The 13,543-nt window shown below is 39.0% G+C and overlaps 1 protein-coding gene across 7 annotated transcripts in view; it reads left to right on the forward strand.

The window, feature by feature from the left end:
* Window positions 1-529: 529 nt before the first annotated feature.
* LOC127418564 (gastrula zinc finger protein XlCGF57.1-like) overlaps window positions 530-13,543 on the forward strand; it is a 105,486-nt gene continuing 92,472 nt past the window's right edge. The window contains exons 1-5 of one of the 7 annotated variants that reach the window (XM_051659141.1): window positions 530-612; window positions 1,377-1,626; window positions 3,544-3,763; window positions 7,535-9,035; window positions 9,161-9,916. In XM_051659141.1, the coding sequence (XP_051515101.1) occupies window positions 577-612; window positions 1,377-1,626; window positions 3,544-3,763; window positions 7,535-9,035; window positions 9,161-9,493 (2,340 nt within the window). In that variant the 5' untranslated portion in view covers window positions 530-576 and the 3' untranslated portion in view covers window positions 9,494-9,916. Of the gene's footprint in view, window positions 613-1,376; window positions 1,627-3,543; window positions 3,764-3,864; window positions 6,304-7,534; window positions 9,036-9,160; window positions 9,917-13,543 lie in introns of those variants that run through there. The other 6 variants (XM_051659150.1, XM_051659152.1, XM_051659155.1 and 3 more) reach the window with 6 other exon arrangements.

Genomic DNA, 13,543 nt, shown 5'->3' on the forward strand with positions numbered 1-13,543 from the left:
ATCAATAATTCTGCCAACAGTTAATGTTTATAAATGTCTTATTTAAAACCCATCGACTGTGTTGAAGTCATTGGTTATTTTGAATTATGTAGTTATAGTGCACCGGTACAGTGTTTTATGAAACACTAAATGAAGGCTCAGATTTCAGGATGGTGTTGACTAAGACTTCAGCAGTGTGTTTATAAGTTATAACTTATGTTCTGTAAGTGTTCATGAGCGTTTTTCCTACAAATGTCAACACAGCTTGAGCATTTCTACCATTTTGTGACTGTGGAGCATGATTTTTATAACACTCTTCCAAAAGACTACAATAATAGCATATTGCATAGCATAACTATAACATCCTTTTGCCATCGTTATGTGTAAACATCAGTTACTCTGTTAATTATAATATATCCGCCTCCTTTCTCTCCTTGTTGAACGACCGAAATGAAAGAAGATCTCAGTACAGATATCTAAAAAAGTTTTGACTTTCACTGTGCGAGTTTTTCAGGATAAATCAGTTTGTGATTCACTCCAGTCCAGTAGATGGCTGAGGAACACCGAGAGTTGTTTTTCTAACCGGCATAAAACAAGATGAAAGAAGAGCTGATAATCCGAGAGCCCAGTTCGGTACGAGTTTAATGTCTTTAACATCATTTTATGCTTTTATATGTACTTCAAGATTTATGTGGATCAGTATTTTTCTGTGCATGTTGTTTTTCTCTCTTTGGCGTTTTAATGACCTTAAAATAAGCTTTTTATCTCAGCATGTTGCATTGTTTTGTGAAGGACGCTAAACGAGGTCAAGATAGTTTTGTTGTTGATATTTCCAACACATTCAGCAATAAACGGCGATAACTCTTAAACGACTTAGAAAATATTTGGAAAGCTAATAATACTCTTAACAAAAAAAGCTATTACAAAAAGAAAGTTAATTTTGGACATGCAGTTCCCTATTCAACCACTAGGGGTAAAATTAATGGCTGTGAAAGTTGCGCCCTGTCCTCCTCTATTGAATGACATTGGTTTCGTGTCTCTATGTCCTTTAACAAAAAAGCTATTACAAAAAGAAACTTAATTTTGGACACACACAGACCAAAAAAAAAATAAAAAAAAAAAAAAGTGGAAAATTGCACTTTCTCCACGGTCCCTTACCGCTGCGACAGGAGGACCTCTCCCCGGGGTAACTCACATTGAGACGGCTTTTGCAGGCAAATGCTCATAATATCGATTGAAAATAATGAAAACAAGCTTGAAGAATATTATTAGCTTTCCAAATATTTTCTAAGTCGTTTAAGAGTTATCGCCGTTTATTGCTGAATGTGTCTGGAAAAACACCTCGTTGAATTTCAGGAGAAACGAGAATAAATTTGAGAATATCCTGTTGTGTTCAGATGTTCATCATGAGAGAGCAAATTGATGTGATTCACGCTGGAGAACAGCAGATGCTGCAGACACCAGTAAAGATTGAAGTGAAGCAGGAGGAGATAAAAGAAGAAAACACAACAGAGGAACAACAGAATGATGATGATGAACAGCAGATGCTCCAGACACCAGTGAAGATTGAAGTGAAGCAAGAGGAGATAAAAGAAGAAAACACAGCAGAGGAACAACAGAGTTATAAAGATGATTTTATTCCTTCAGGTATATTTCTTCCTTTAATGATTTACATTTTCATGACAACAGACTGTCAATTTAGAGTCTGTTACAAGACTCAAAATTCACACTAAAAAGTTGTTTTAGTACTTAATTGTATGACATTCTTCTGCAGAACACAAATAAAGAGTTTTAGAAAATATTTCAGCTCTGTAGGTCCATACAATGCAAGTGTACGGCACAAAGACCGCATGAAAGTAATCCATTTGACTCCAGTGGTTAAATCCATGTCTTCTGAAGCGATCCAATTTGCTTTGGGAGAGAAACAGAACAAAATGCAATTCCTTTTTCACTATAAATCTTAACATCAGCAGTCTCTTTGGTGATCATGATTTCAAGCTCGATTACACTTCCTAGCGCCATGTAGTGTTCTGTGCATGCATCATGCACTAGGAAGTGCAACTGCCTTTGTATAAAAAAAGGCTAAGCAAATATGAAAGGAGATTCGCCGACGAATGTCCCTTTCACATAGAAAACAACGTGTTAACACATTCACAACTTTACAATCGGTGGCAAAAGAGCTGCACGATTCTGGATGAATTGAGAAACACTCATTAAATTAAAACAATGGAGCCTTCAGTGTTTTTTTGTAAATGTTGCTTCAAGCTTTTAAAGTAATTATTCAAGACCCAGTAACTAAATAGAGAAAAGAGTAAACAGTGCTTGAAGTTTTCAGTAACTGTAGCAATTAAACATGAAAAAAGTTATATATTTATCTAAAAACAATATAAAAGCATTAAAGTAATCTAATGCGAAATAAAACTACTTAAATGATTGACAAATCTGTGTGATTATTAGATATACATTAAAGGTGCTGCAATCGTGTTGTAAACGAGCAGTGCCGTTTAATTAACTACGCCCCCTCTCTCCAAAACCACTCACATCAAAGACACCATTGTCACCAACACAGAGGAAAAAAGTATTATCCCAGGGTTGTCAAACACACAGTAGCAGAATAGCGCCCTCAACTGACAACAGTTATGGAAATCATGGTATAAAAATGGCATTAACCCTTACCAGCTGGAGCGTTCAAATTTGGGAACAATTATTCTCATGGTTCCTGTCTCAATATCTTCTCCGTCCAATCACCGATTTTATTTCTGAAAACTGCCAGATACTCATGACAATATAAGCTAAAAGCACATATAATTGGTTAATGGGTTACTGGGCGGGAATAATAAATGTATCATCATCATCGTCATCCTCCATTTGCCTGAGCGGAGCTAGAGAGGATACCCCGGGAGATTACCTCAAGTGTTGGACTTACTGCTTCAAATTGAAAACTGAGGCGATCTTTCAAGGTATGATAAGTTATTTAACGTGTGTTGTGAGTATTGTCAGTTGAAAGTCAAAATGTTTTAGTTACGGAGCATTTATTTGTAGGAGTAACGCTAGTCATTTCTGGAAAAAATGACATGACCTTCGGCGTTCATCGGACAGGCAGCTAGCCTCTATTTTTAAGCAAATTTCTGTGAAACTTGCTAAATAAACATTAGCTAGCAATACTATGTTACATTTTAGCTAAATATCAATAACTTTTTTGGCCAGTTTTGTCGCTTGTGAAAAATCCGCCTGAAGTAATGTTAGGCCGAGAGCAGACGCTGTTCAGACCTGCCTGGAAACTGGCCTGCTAGTTAGATAAGTTATCTAGCTTGTTGAATATCCCATGTAATAAAAAAAAAAATTGAAGATATCTTTCTATAATTTAACATACAGCCTTACCCATCCATCACACAGACATGATTTTAGGTAGTGTGTAGCTTCCTGTTCACAAGGAAAGTGTGAGAGGTCTGTCTGCAGTTGGACATTCTGGTTAGTCTGCAAGCCTTTGGTGACTATTCAGTGTACGGATTTGTGAAGAACACACTGCTGGCTACCAATTGTTGTACTTTTTTTCTGTTGTAGAGATTGATAGAGACTATGGCTCCCTGCTCAGCACCCTCAAGAGGAGGAGGCAACTGACTGCTGATGAGCTTAGGTTCAGAGTAGAAGAGGACATGGCTCATGAGGGCATGAGCACACAGGAGGAAGATCTGCTGGACCAGGAACTACTGCAGGAAGACCCGGACCACGAGGAGATGGAGGATGAGATGGAACCTGATCCCCAGCCAAGACCATCAACTGGGTATGTATGAATGTGTATGTATCGTTTGTTTCTATTTCTCATATGACTGATACTCACAGTAACACTAACACTGTTACTCTTATTATTTTGGGTATGGCTAGCCATTCTCACACAGGTCCCAAGTCAGCTAGAAAGCGTAAATGCTTCCCTGACTCTGTTTCTTATCCCTCGTACTCTGACAACGATTCACAGGCACCAAAACCTCTCCCATTTAAGCCTAGCCGTCCACTTGGTATTGACTTAGATAGTGTGCGTCAGGCTGTGCGGTCAACCTCCAATGTGATGTTGCGAGAAATTGACTTTTTCATGATGTTTTTTACTCAGGCTGTAGTTGCTGAGATATGCAGCTTTACAAACCGTCAGGGGTGGGAGCTTGTCCTAAACTGTCCGTCATATTCCAGCTACCAAGGAGCTTGGATGGAGGTGACCCCCAATGAATTTTACAAATTTCTTGGGTTGCTCATTTACATGGGGTTTTCAATTCTCCCTGATTCCCATCGTCATTGGGGAACTAAGTCACTTCAGGGCTCGTGGGCGAGGGGATTTATGTCGCGTGACCGCTACAAGGCTCTTTTAGCAGCTCTACATGTTGTAGACCCTACCACAGAGGATAATCAGGATCGCCTTAGGAAGTTGCATTATCTTATGGACCACCTCAAACAAACATGCCAGCAGCTCTTTCAGCCTAACCAAAATCTTGCAATAGATGAACGTATGGTCAAGTCTAAAGGTCAGACAGGATTTAAACAATACATGAAGGGCAAGCCTACTCGGTGGGGTTTTAAATTATGGGTAATTATAACATCAGACTCTGGGTATACTCTCAACTTTAATGTTTACACAGGTAGTCGTGATGGGCGTGTCACTGACTTGGCCACCAATGTAGTTGAATTGTTACTGCAGCCTTTCAAAGACCAGGGCCACAATGTTTGGTTCGACAACTTTTACACGTCCCCAGCTCTTATGGTTAAGTTGTTAGAAATGGGAACTAATGCCTGTGGGACATGCAGGGTGAATCGTAAACTGTTCCCTGCAGAATTTAAAGACATCAAAAAATGGGAACGCAACACAGCTCGTGGGGATATGAGATGGTGTAGGATTGAGGGAAATATACTTGTAATTCAGTGGAAGGACACACGTGCAGTTACATGCCTCTCCAATTTCCACAATGCAAATGCCTCAACCGAAATTACTAGGTTTGTAAAAAATGATGGTGACTGGACAAAAGAAGTAGCCCTCCAGCCCAGTGTCATTAGTGATTATAACAAAAACATGGGCGGTGTTGCTAGGTCAGACCAAATGAAAAAATCTTACGACATCCGACAAAAAACTCAGAAGTGGTGGAAGTCTCTTTTTTTCCAATTTATAGACATTGCCGTCGTCAATAGTTTCATATTGTTTAAGGAATGGCAACACATTCATGTGGCACAAGGGGATGAGCGTAGACCGGTCAACTTAACCCAGATAGATTTCAGAGAAAACCTGGCTCGTCAGCTGGGAGGTATCGATATTCACGCAAGTTTCCCTTTGCATACACTAAAGCCTGTAGTCCCTCCTTCGTCATCACTCCACACAGCCCATGTCCCTAAATTTGAAGAGTCCTCTAAGAGATGTTGGCTATGCTATCGGAAAAGTAGGACTGAAAATAAAACTAAAGTAGCTTGTTGCGCGCCGGAATGTAATGGCAAAAGACTTTGCTTGGTTCGCAATAGGAACTGTTTTCAGTCTTGGCACTCAGCTGAGTGTGACCAGTTTCGCGAAGAGGCCTAGGTTGGGCTGTGTTTACTGGTGGTGTTGTCCTCCAGGTTTCCCACGGGTCGTGGAATTTCTGGAATATCATGGAATTTTAAAAAGTTTATTCCAGACATGGAAAGTCAGGGGATTTTATTTTTTTTGGTCCAAGTCATGGAATATCAGGGAATTTTGTTTGTAGCATGTTTAAGTTTAAGTTGCCATTTATCAAAATGTAAAATGTTAATGCCATATTTTTCTTTAGTGGGTTATTTCACGCGTTTCCCGCATTGCGTATTGTTATGGTTAGGTTGTTTTTCAGCACCATTTTATCCCCTTCCCGCTCGTCAACTGACAATAACTTCAGTCAATAAATGCAGTCACTTGTACCTGCTAACTAAGGCAAACATGCCAGGAAAATGTAAATTTCAAGAGCTTTGGCTACAAAATGATCACTTCAAAGACTGGGTGTTAAAAGTAGACAACAGAAAAGCTAAATGTAAAGTTTGTAAAACTACTATTGAGTTATCAAATATGGGAGAGGGAGCACTTCGCAGCCACGCAAACAGTAAGAAGCATGCTACCCGCATGAAGCCGACAGGAGCATCATCTTCGGCCCAAGTGCCCATCACTGCTCTACTGCAGCCCACGCCAAGAGAACAGCAGTCAGCTAATGAAGCTGCTCCCACCTCCAGCAGTGACAGTAGTATGAGACACAGTGGAGCACGTCTCGGCTTAACAACAGCAAAGACCCTGGAGGCTGAAATCTTGTGGTGCCTGAAGCTTACTGAGTCCTACTGGTCGTACAGGTATATATATATTGGTTTTGGATAGACTAGATTGACAAATGCTTATCAATAATACTCTTATGGCTAAAAAGGTTTACATTGTTCATTGACTAAAATGTCAATATAACTAAATGTTACTAAAATGTCAACAGTTTTCATTGACTAAAACTTCATTAAAATGCCCAGACTTTGTCAACTAAAACTTGACAAAAAAAAAAAAAAAAAATAGGATATGGTTGATTAACAGGACTAAGACTTAATTAAATAAAACAGCTGACAAAATTAACACTAGTATTCAGTTGCCAGGTCAATAGGAGTGTATTAACACAAAGCCAACCTTTACGTGTTTTTAACGTCACTTTTTTTGATCAGTATGGTACCACCTCCGCCTCATTTTGAGCTAGGAAAAACCCTGTAATTAGGTTGCGAGCTAATTACCATTAACGCTAGACAAATTCTTAGCCTCTGCAACCGGTATTTAGTCATGTATTTAAACTCATAGATTTGTTTAAATTAATCGTTATTAAACGTTTGAATCAACCAAAGAGGTGTAATTAAAAAGACTGACAACAGGCCCTTGAAATAAGCAGATTGAATCTAGCTTCCGGTCCAGCAGCTTTTTTTTGTTTGATTATTCACTATACGTACTAAATGTGTTTTCTTTGTTAACATTTTGAATTTAGACCTGAATTGAATGAATTACTACATTCTAGTTAAAAAATTACATTGAACTGGCCCTGGGCTTTGTTTTGTTAGTCAGAAACTGTTGGGCAGAAACAGGTTCTGGATGTTTTTGAGGATAGTTGTAGTATAATTCTGGGGCTTGTGAGAATGTGTGTGTTTTTTTGTTAGAATTTTGAGTTTAGGCCAGAATTGAATCAGTCAGTAAATAATTTCTAGTTGCAGTATTTGAAATTGTATCTTGTCAGTAACAAAAATACATTGAACTGGCCCTGGGCTTTGTTTGTTAGTCAGAAACAGTTGGGCAGAAACAAGTTCTGGAATGATTTAAGTGATGGCTCTTGCATTGGAATGAATGATTTAGGTGATGGTTGTTGCATTGTACTGGGACAGGTGGGAATATTCTAAATGGTTCTGAATGTTTTAGCTGATGGCTGTTGTTCTGGAATGATTTAGGTGATGGTTGTTGCATTGGAATTAATGCTCTGGAATGATTTAGGTGTGAATAATAGAATATTTTGTGAATATTGTGTGAATAGTTTTTAAATAATTGCTACTTTTCTAATTTCAGAATGCCACCAGCAAGGAAAGGACCTGTGTATAGTGTGCAGGATGTTCTTGCTATCATCCAAAACGGAGAGAGTGACTTTGAGTTGGATTCAGACGACAGTGATGCAAGTGATAGAGAAACAGATGAAGATGCCGGTGAAGTGGACAGAGAAAACCAACAACCCACTGACTGCCCAGACGATCATTATGAGGATATTGAGCTACAACCAAAGAAACCGACCATGCCCCGTGACCGGTATCGCTGGCTGAAAAGGGATTTTGTCAGTCCCAATACTGATTTTTCTGGTCCAGATGTCACGAGTGGTGATGTTTCCATCCACACACCACTGGAATACTTCCAGAGGTTCGTGTCAGAAGACATGCTTCAGGCTCTGACACAAAACACAAACGAGTACAGCTTTCAAAAGACTGGAAGATCTGTTAACACCAATAAAAAAGAAATCGAGAAAGTGATTGGAATTTACTTGAAGATGGGCCTAGTACAAATGTCTGGAGTCAGTATGTATTGGGAGACAGCCCTGCGGTACAACCAAGTTTCAGATGTGATGTCACGCAACAGATTCCAAGAACTGCTGAGATCGTTACATTTTGTCAACAACTTGACAGTGCCAGAGACAGAAAAGACAGACAAACTGTGGAAACTAAGACCTTGGCTTGACTCATTCAGAGAGAAGTGTCTGCAGGTTGTACCAGAAGAACACAACTCTGTGGATGAGATGATGATCCCTTTCAAGGGGAAATTCAGCGGCATAAAGCAGTATCTGCGAGGAAAGCCACACCCATGGGGGTTCAAATTATGGGTGAGAAGAGGAATCTCTGGCATGGTCTGTGATTTTGAGGTGTACCAAGGCAGTGTCAATGGACATCGAGCCAAATCTGAACTTGGATTGTCAGGGGATGTTGTGATGAAACTTGCTTCCACACTTCCAGAAGGGCAGAACTACAAAATCTTTGCAGACAACTATTTCACCTGCATCCCATTGGTAGTTCAGCTCCTTCGACGTGGAATTCATTACATGGGAACAGCCAGACAGGTATGCCTACTCAACTGTAACCTTGCAGACGAGAAGAGCTTGAAGAAGAGTGGGAGAGGAAGCTTTGACTTCAGAGTCGAGGGGAACCACAACATCTGTGCTGTCAAATGGTTTGACAACAGGGCGGTGACACTTGTGTCATCCTTTGCTGGTCCAGAACCTGTGCAGAAAATTAAACGCTGGGACAAAGCCACCAAAACCTACATTGAAGTTGAGAGGCCTTACATTGTGGGAACTTACAACAAATTCATGGGAGGTTTGGATTTATTGGATTCATTTGCTGCCAAATATAAGTACTGCATAAAATCGAAACGGTGGTACCTGTACATCTTCTGGCACACCATTATTCTCGCTGTGATCAACGCCTGGCTCCTCTACAAGCGAGACTGCAAAGCGCTCAAGATTTTGCCAAAAGAGATGTTGAACAGGAGACAGTTTCAGGCAGAACTAGCAGATTCTCTTATCCTGGTGAGAATGCATTTCTGCTATTTACTGTTTGTAATATGTTTAATATTTCACTGTTTATAACATATCTGACTTGTATCTTAATGTATTTTTGACATCTTAATTGATTCTGTTCTAATCCAATTCAGGTGAACACAACTCCAATTAAACCAAAGAGAGGGCGACCATCTTCAGACGGTGGCAGCCCAGTAACAGAGACGGTGACATCAAGGAGCCCTTTGAATGCTCACAAGAGACCGTCCTCAGATGGGAGTGAACCAAACGGGACCCCAGCTAAGAGGCCATCTGCACACCCCCCGGTGGATGTGCGCAGGGACATGGTTGCACATTTACCAGTGAAGACAACAAGAGGACGCTGCAGACTCTGCAAAACTGGCTACACCAATACTCTATGCCGCAAGTGCAATGTTCGTCTTTGTTTTTCAGAGGACAAGAACTGTCTTTGGGACTACCATACCTGAACTTTGGGACTATCATACCTGAACTTTGGGACTAAGTCTGAGTTCAGTTTTGTAAAAACATTTTTTCCTGTTTTACTATATTTAAAAAAAAAAAAATATGACTGTTGTGTGATTATTATTCATGATATATACAGTTATGGAGCTACATAAGCAATCAACTGTGCAAACGAACACTTAGTTGTTCTGTATATTTGTTCAGACAATGCAAGTACAAATACAGGATTTCTGCTGCCCTCCCTGGCCACTGTTGCAATATTACAACGTGTCATTAAAAAATTACTAAAACATAAACTTTTAAAAACCTTTTTTTCTGCATCAGAGGCCTCCTCCAACAACATCTGAAAGGTAAAAAATGTTTTTGCCCATTTATTTTAAAATTTGGCCTTCACAGGTTTAAGATTGCTGGTGGTACTCCATTCGTGGTGTAGTTATAATACTGGGTATTAAATCGCACTAACTTTAGTCCTAGTATACAATTAGGATTATAACGGTTCAGTGCTTACGTTTGAATTAATTCAGGATTGTGGTTTAGATTCATTTAATATTATGAGTAGCCTATATTTGGGCATATATGGTAAATTACAGCATTGCACATTTTTTTCTTCTATAGGGTCTTTGTTCAAAAGAATGTTCCCAGATAGTGACATTGCCAGCAGCTTTAAATGTGGAGAAACTAAATAAACAGTCTTATTTGACTGTTTTTGGTATAGCACCATACTGCAAGTCAGATGGACAGGATAAGGTCTCTTAAGAATGGATATGTTTTGTTTTTTGAAAGCTTGAATCAGAAGACCCAAACAAAGCATATGGACATTAATTTAAGATTTTGGGACAATGATGCTGTAGTTACACGCTACATCACTTCTGAATTCATGGGCCTCGCCGCAGCAGAGGACATGGTGGAGGTCTTCCACAAGTCGACAGAGGGGTTAAATTACAAAGGTCTTGTACAGCTTTCAATGGATGGACCTAATGTCAATTTTAAATTCCAAGACCTTATACAAAACTTGAACGAGATGTCAATACTGTGTTACTAAATGTGGGTAGCTGTAGCCTACATATTTTGCACGGGGCATTTAAAAAAAGGTGCAGATGCCTTAAATTGGAATGTAGACCAGTTCTTAAGCAATGCTTATTGGCTACTGAAAGATTCCTCTGCCCGAAGAGAGGATTATGCCAAAGCTTTTGCAGAAACATCTCCTGTTATGCCATTCAAATTCTGTAAAACATGATGGGTAGAGAATGTCCCAGTTACAGAGAGAATGATCAAGATATTGACAGACTTGAAGAAATATGTGAATGCAGTAGAGGCAGGCAAATTCCCCAACCCTGGAACTAAATCCTATAGTACTGTCAAAAAGGGTGCAGAGACCCACTGATGCATGCAAAGTTGGCCTTTCACTTGTCATTTTCAAAAGAGGTTGCACCTTTCTTGAATCTATATCAAACACAGACCTATGATTCCTTTTCTGGCTGCTGATCTTTCTAACGTTATCATGTCAACTATGGATCGTTTTATCAAGCCTGATGTGATGGCTAGTGCAAACACAGTGTCAATTGATGTCACAGACAAAAACAATCTCATTCATGCAAGTAAAGTTCATGTGGAGTTCTCTGCAGACAAAATGCTGAAGGAACTGGTGTCATCACAGAAGATTATTGAGAAGAGAGTTGGTGTTCAGGATGGATTGCAAAAAGTGCTTACTGACACTTGCAAGGAAATTACAAGAAAAATCTCCACTACAGTACACTCTCGTGCGCAACATGGATTGCCTAGATCCAAGGAGGATGGTAAGCAATAAAGATTCATGCATCAACAAGTTGAAAAGAATCCTCAAACTGCTCACTGAGACCAAACGAGTAGATGAAAATGATTGTGATTATATTCTCAAACAGTCCAGTAAGTTCATCAATGAGTCTGTGCCAAAGACTGTGCCATGGAGTGGTGGTGGTGTAGTGGACTAACTGGTAAGTGGAAGGTTGTTGGTTCAATCCCCACAGCCACCACCACTGTGTCCTTGAGCAAGGTGCTTAACTCCGGGTTGCTCCAGGGGGATTGTCCCTGTAATCAGGGCACTGTAAGTCACTTTGGATAAAAGCATCTGCCAAATGTATCAATGCAAAGAGAAGGGCAGAATTCACTGTCTTCAATCCTGCCACAGGTAGATACCCTATTCTGTGAAACAATGGCAGGAGAGGTGTATGGAATGTTGTGGCACTGCTCCTAATGCTCTTGCATGGAAAGAGGTTTTTCAGTCAATAGACAAATAGAGGTTGAAAACATGAAGGAAAGCACTTACAGTGTGTGTGATCATTTGAGGTCAGTGGGGGGAATTGATAACTTTGTGGTAACTAGCCTTCAGTCTTCATCCACAGCCAATACCTCTCTCATCTTGAGGAACAGAGAAGACTTAAAGGAGCAGAAAAACAAAACATGAAAAGGAAATCTGCTGATGACCTTGCATTAAAGGCAGAAAGTGTAGGGGATCTTACATTCATTGCCCAGTCAAACAGTCTTGATGACAAAAAGAAAATCCTCCAGAGTGTTTAACCCCTGAAAGCATAAACACCATAAATTAATTTCTGTAGAAATAGTACAGAAAAATATCAAAGTGCATTTAACGGGTAAAAGCAAACAAACCAAAAAAAAAAAAAAAAGTAGTGTGTATGTGTGTTTCTGAAGGGTAGTTTGATTGTGCTATTTGTTAAAGGCAGTGTTATCAGAACTTCATGTGTTTGAAGTATCAAATGCTTTAGATTAACATTAGAGCTAAGTTCATGTAAGTATTCAAAGTAATATCTGTGTAAATTCATTAATTTTGTTACCATTTAAGAACAAATATTTTGCTTAAAGTTTGTTGCATATAAATGCCAGTGTGTTTATAAGGGTGTATAGGCCTAGCAATATGTGATCATAATTGTGCATTGTTTAAGCGGTGAAAACTTAGTTTTGTACTGAAAACATCTGTGACTAGTAAATAAAGCTGGCAAATTGATGGATTTAAAATACTGTGGCTGGTTTTTGTCTGCTCAGTGCTCAGCACAATGGGGGCCTCTTTTTCCGCTCATTATAGGTCATGGAAATTCAGGTCAGGGAATTTGACAATTGACTTAGAGTGGGAACCCTGCCCCTCCCTTCTTTCCTCCCTTTCTTCTCTCCACAGGTATTGCAGTTGTTGAGTATTTATGAATTTATATATATTATGTTCCTGCACTCTTTATTAAAAATGTATTTACTGTAGATAGTTCAAAAGTTTGATTTTGTATGTTTTGCTGTGTAATTCGTGTGTAATTCTAATGTTCAAATTAAATAAAGTGTGTGTTTTGTGTTTGATTGAACACAAAAAATTTCAGTGTTTGTTTCCTTCAATTTCAGATGCAATCTCAATTTATTACTGCAGGTGCTCAAAAGGAGTATTTGAGGAGTGATCATATGAAATGTATCTTAACCTTCTAAATGTTTGTTTTATTCTGTTTTCCCACTAATCACTTGAATGGTCATAACTTTTAAACAATAGATTATATTTCTAATCTGTCTGCTATTCTACATTGCCCACAAAATTATGTATATTTCATACACTCTAAGTTTCCCTCTAGCTTGTAATTAAAATGGTTGAAAATGCAGTTGTCTGATGAAGTATGGTGGCCGGAGAAGATTTTAGTAAAAATTGTTGTGTGAAATCTTATTGATAAAGGATGATTAGCCTTAAATAATAATACATATATTTATATAATTTGAAAGCCCTAGTTCTTCACTTCAGTATGGTATATACATTTCAGGTGTGTGATGTAATATGAATATGAATGTAAAATGAATATCATATTCTGGCACAGAATGGAATTTTCGGAATTTTGGGCTCAGGCTTTAAAGGGTTAAACCACTTTCTCTAGCCCTTAAACGGCGTAAGGAAATCAGCATTCTTGTTTACATGACATTTCAGAACGCCGCTTTCTGCTAAAACCCTGGAATAAACCATTTTCTTAAGTGCATGTAAACGTGGTCAATGATAGGTCAGAGTGATGTTGTGTACTTAGAGAAGAAAAGGGGTC

The sequence above is a fragment of the Myxocyprinus asiaticus genome, chromosome 28 (assembly GCF_019703515.2).
Source record: "Myxocyprinus asiaticus isolate MX2 ecotype Aquarium Trade chromosome 28, UBuf_Myxa_2, whole genome shotgun sequence".
NCBI classification, from domain to species: Eukaryota; Metazoa; Chordata; class Actinopteri; order Cypriniformes; family Catostomidae; genus Myxocyprinus; species Myxocyprinus asiaticus.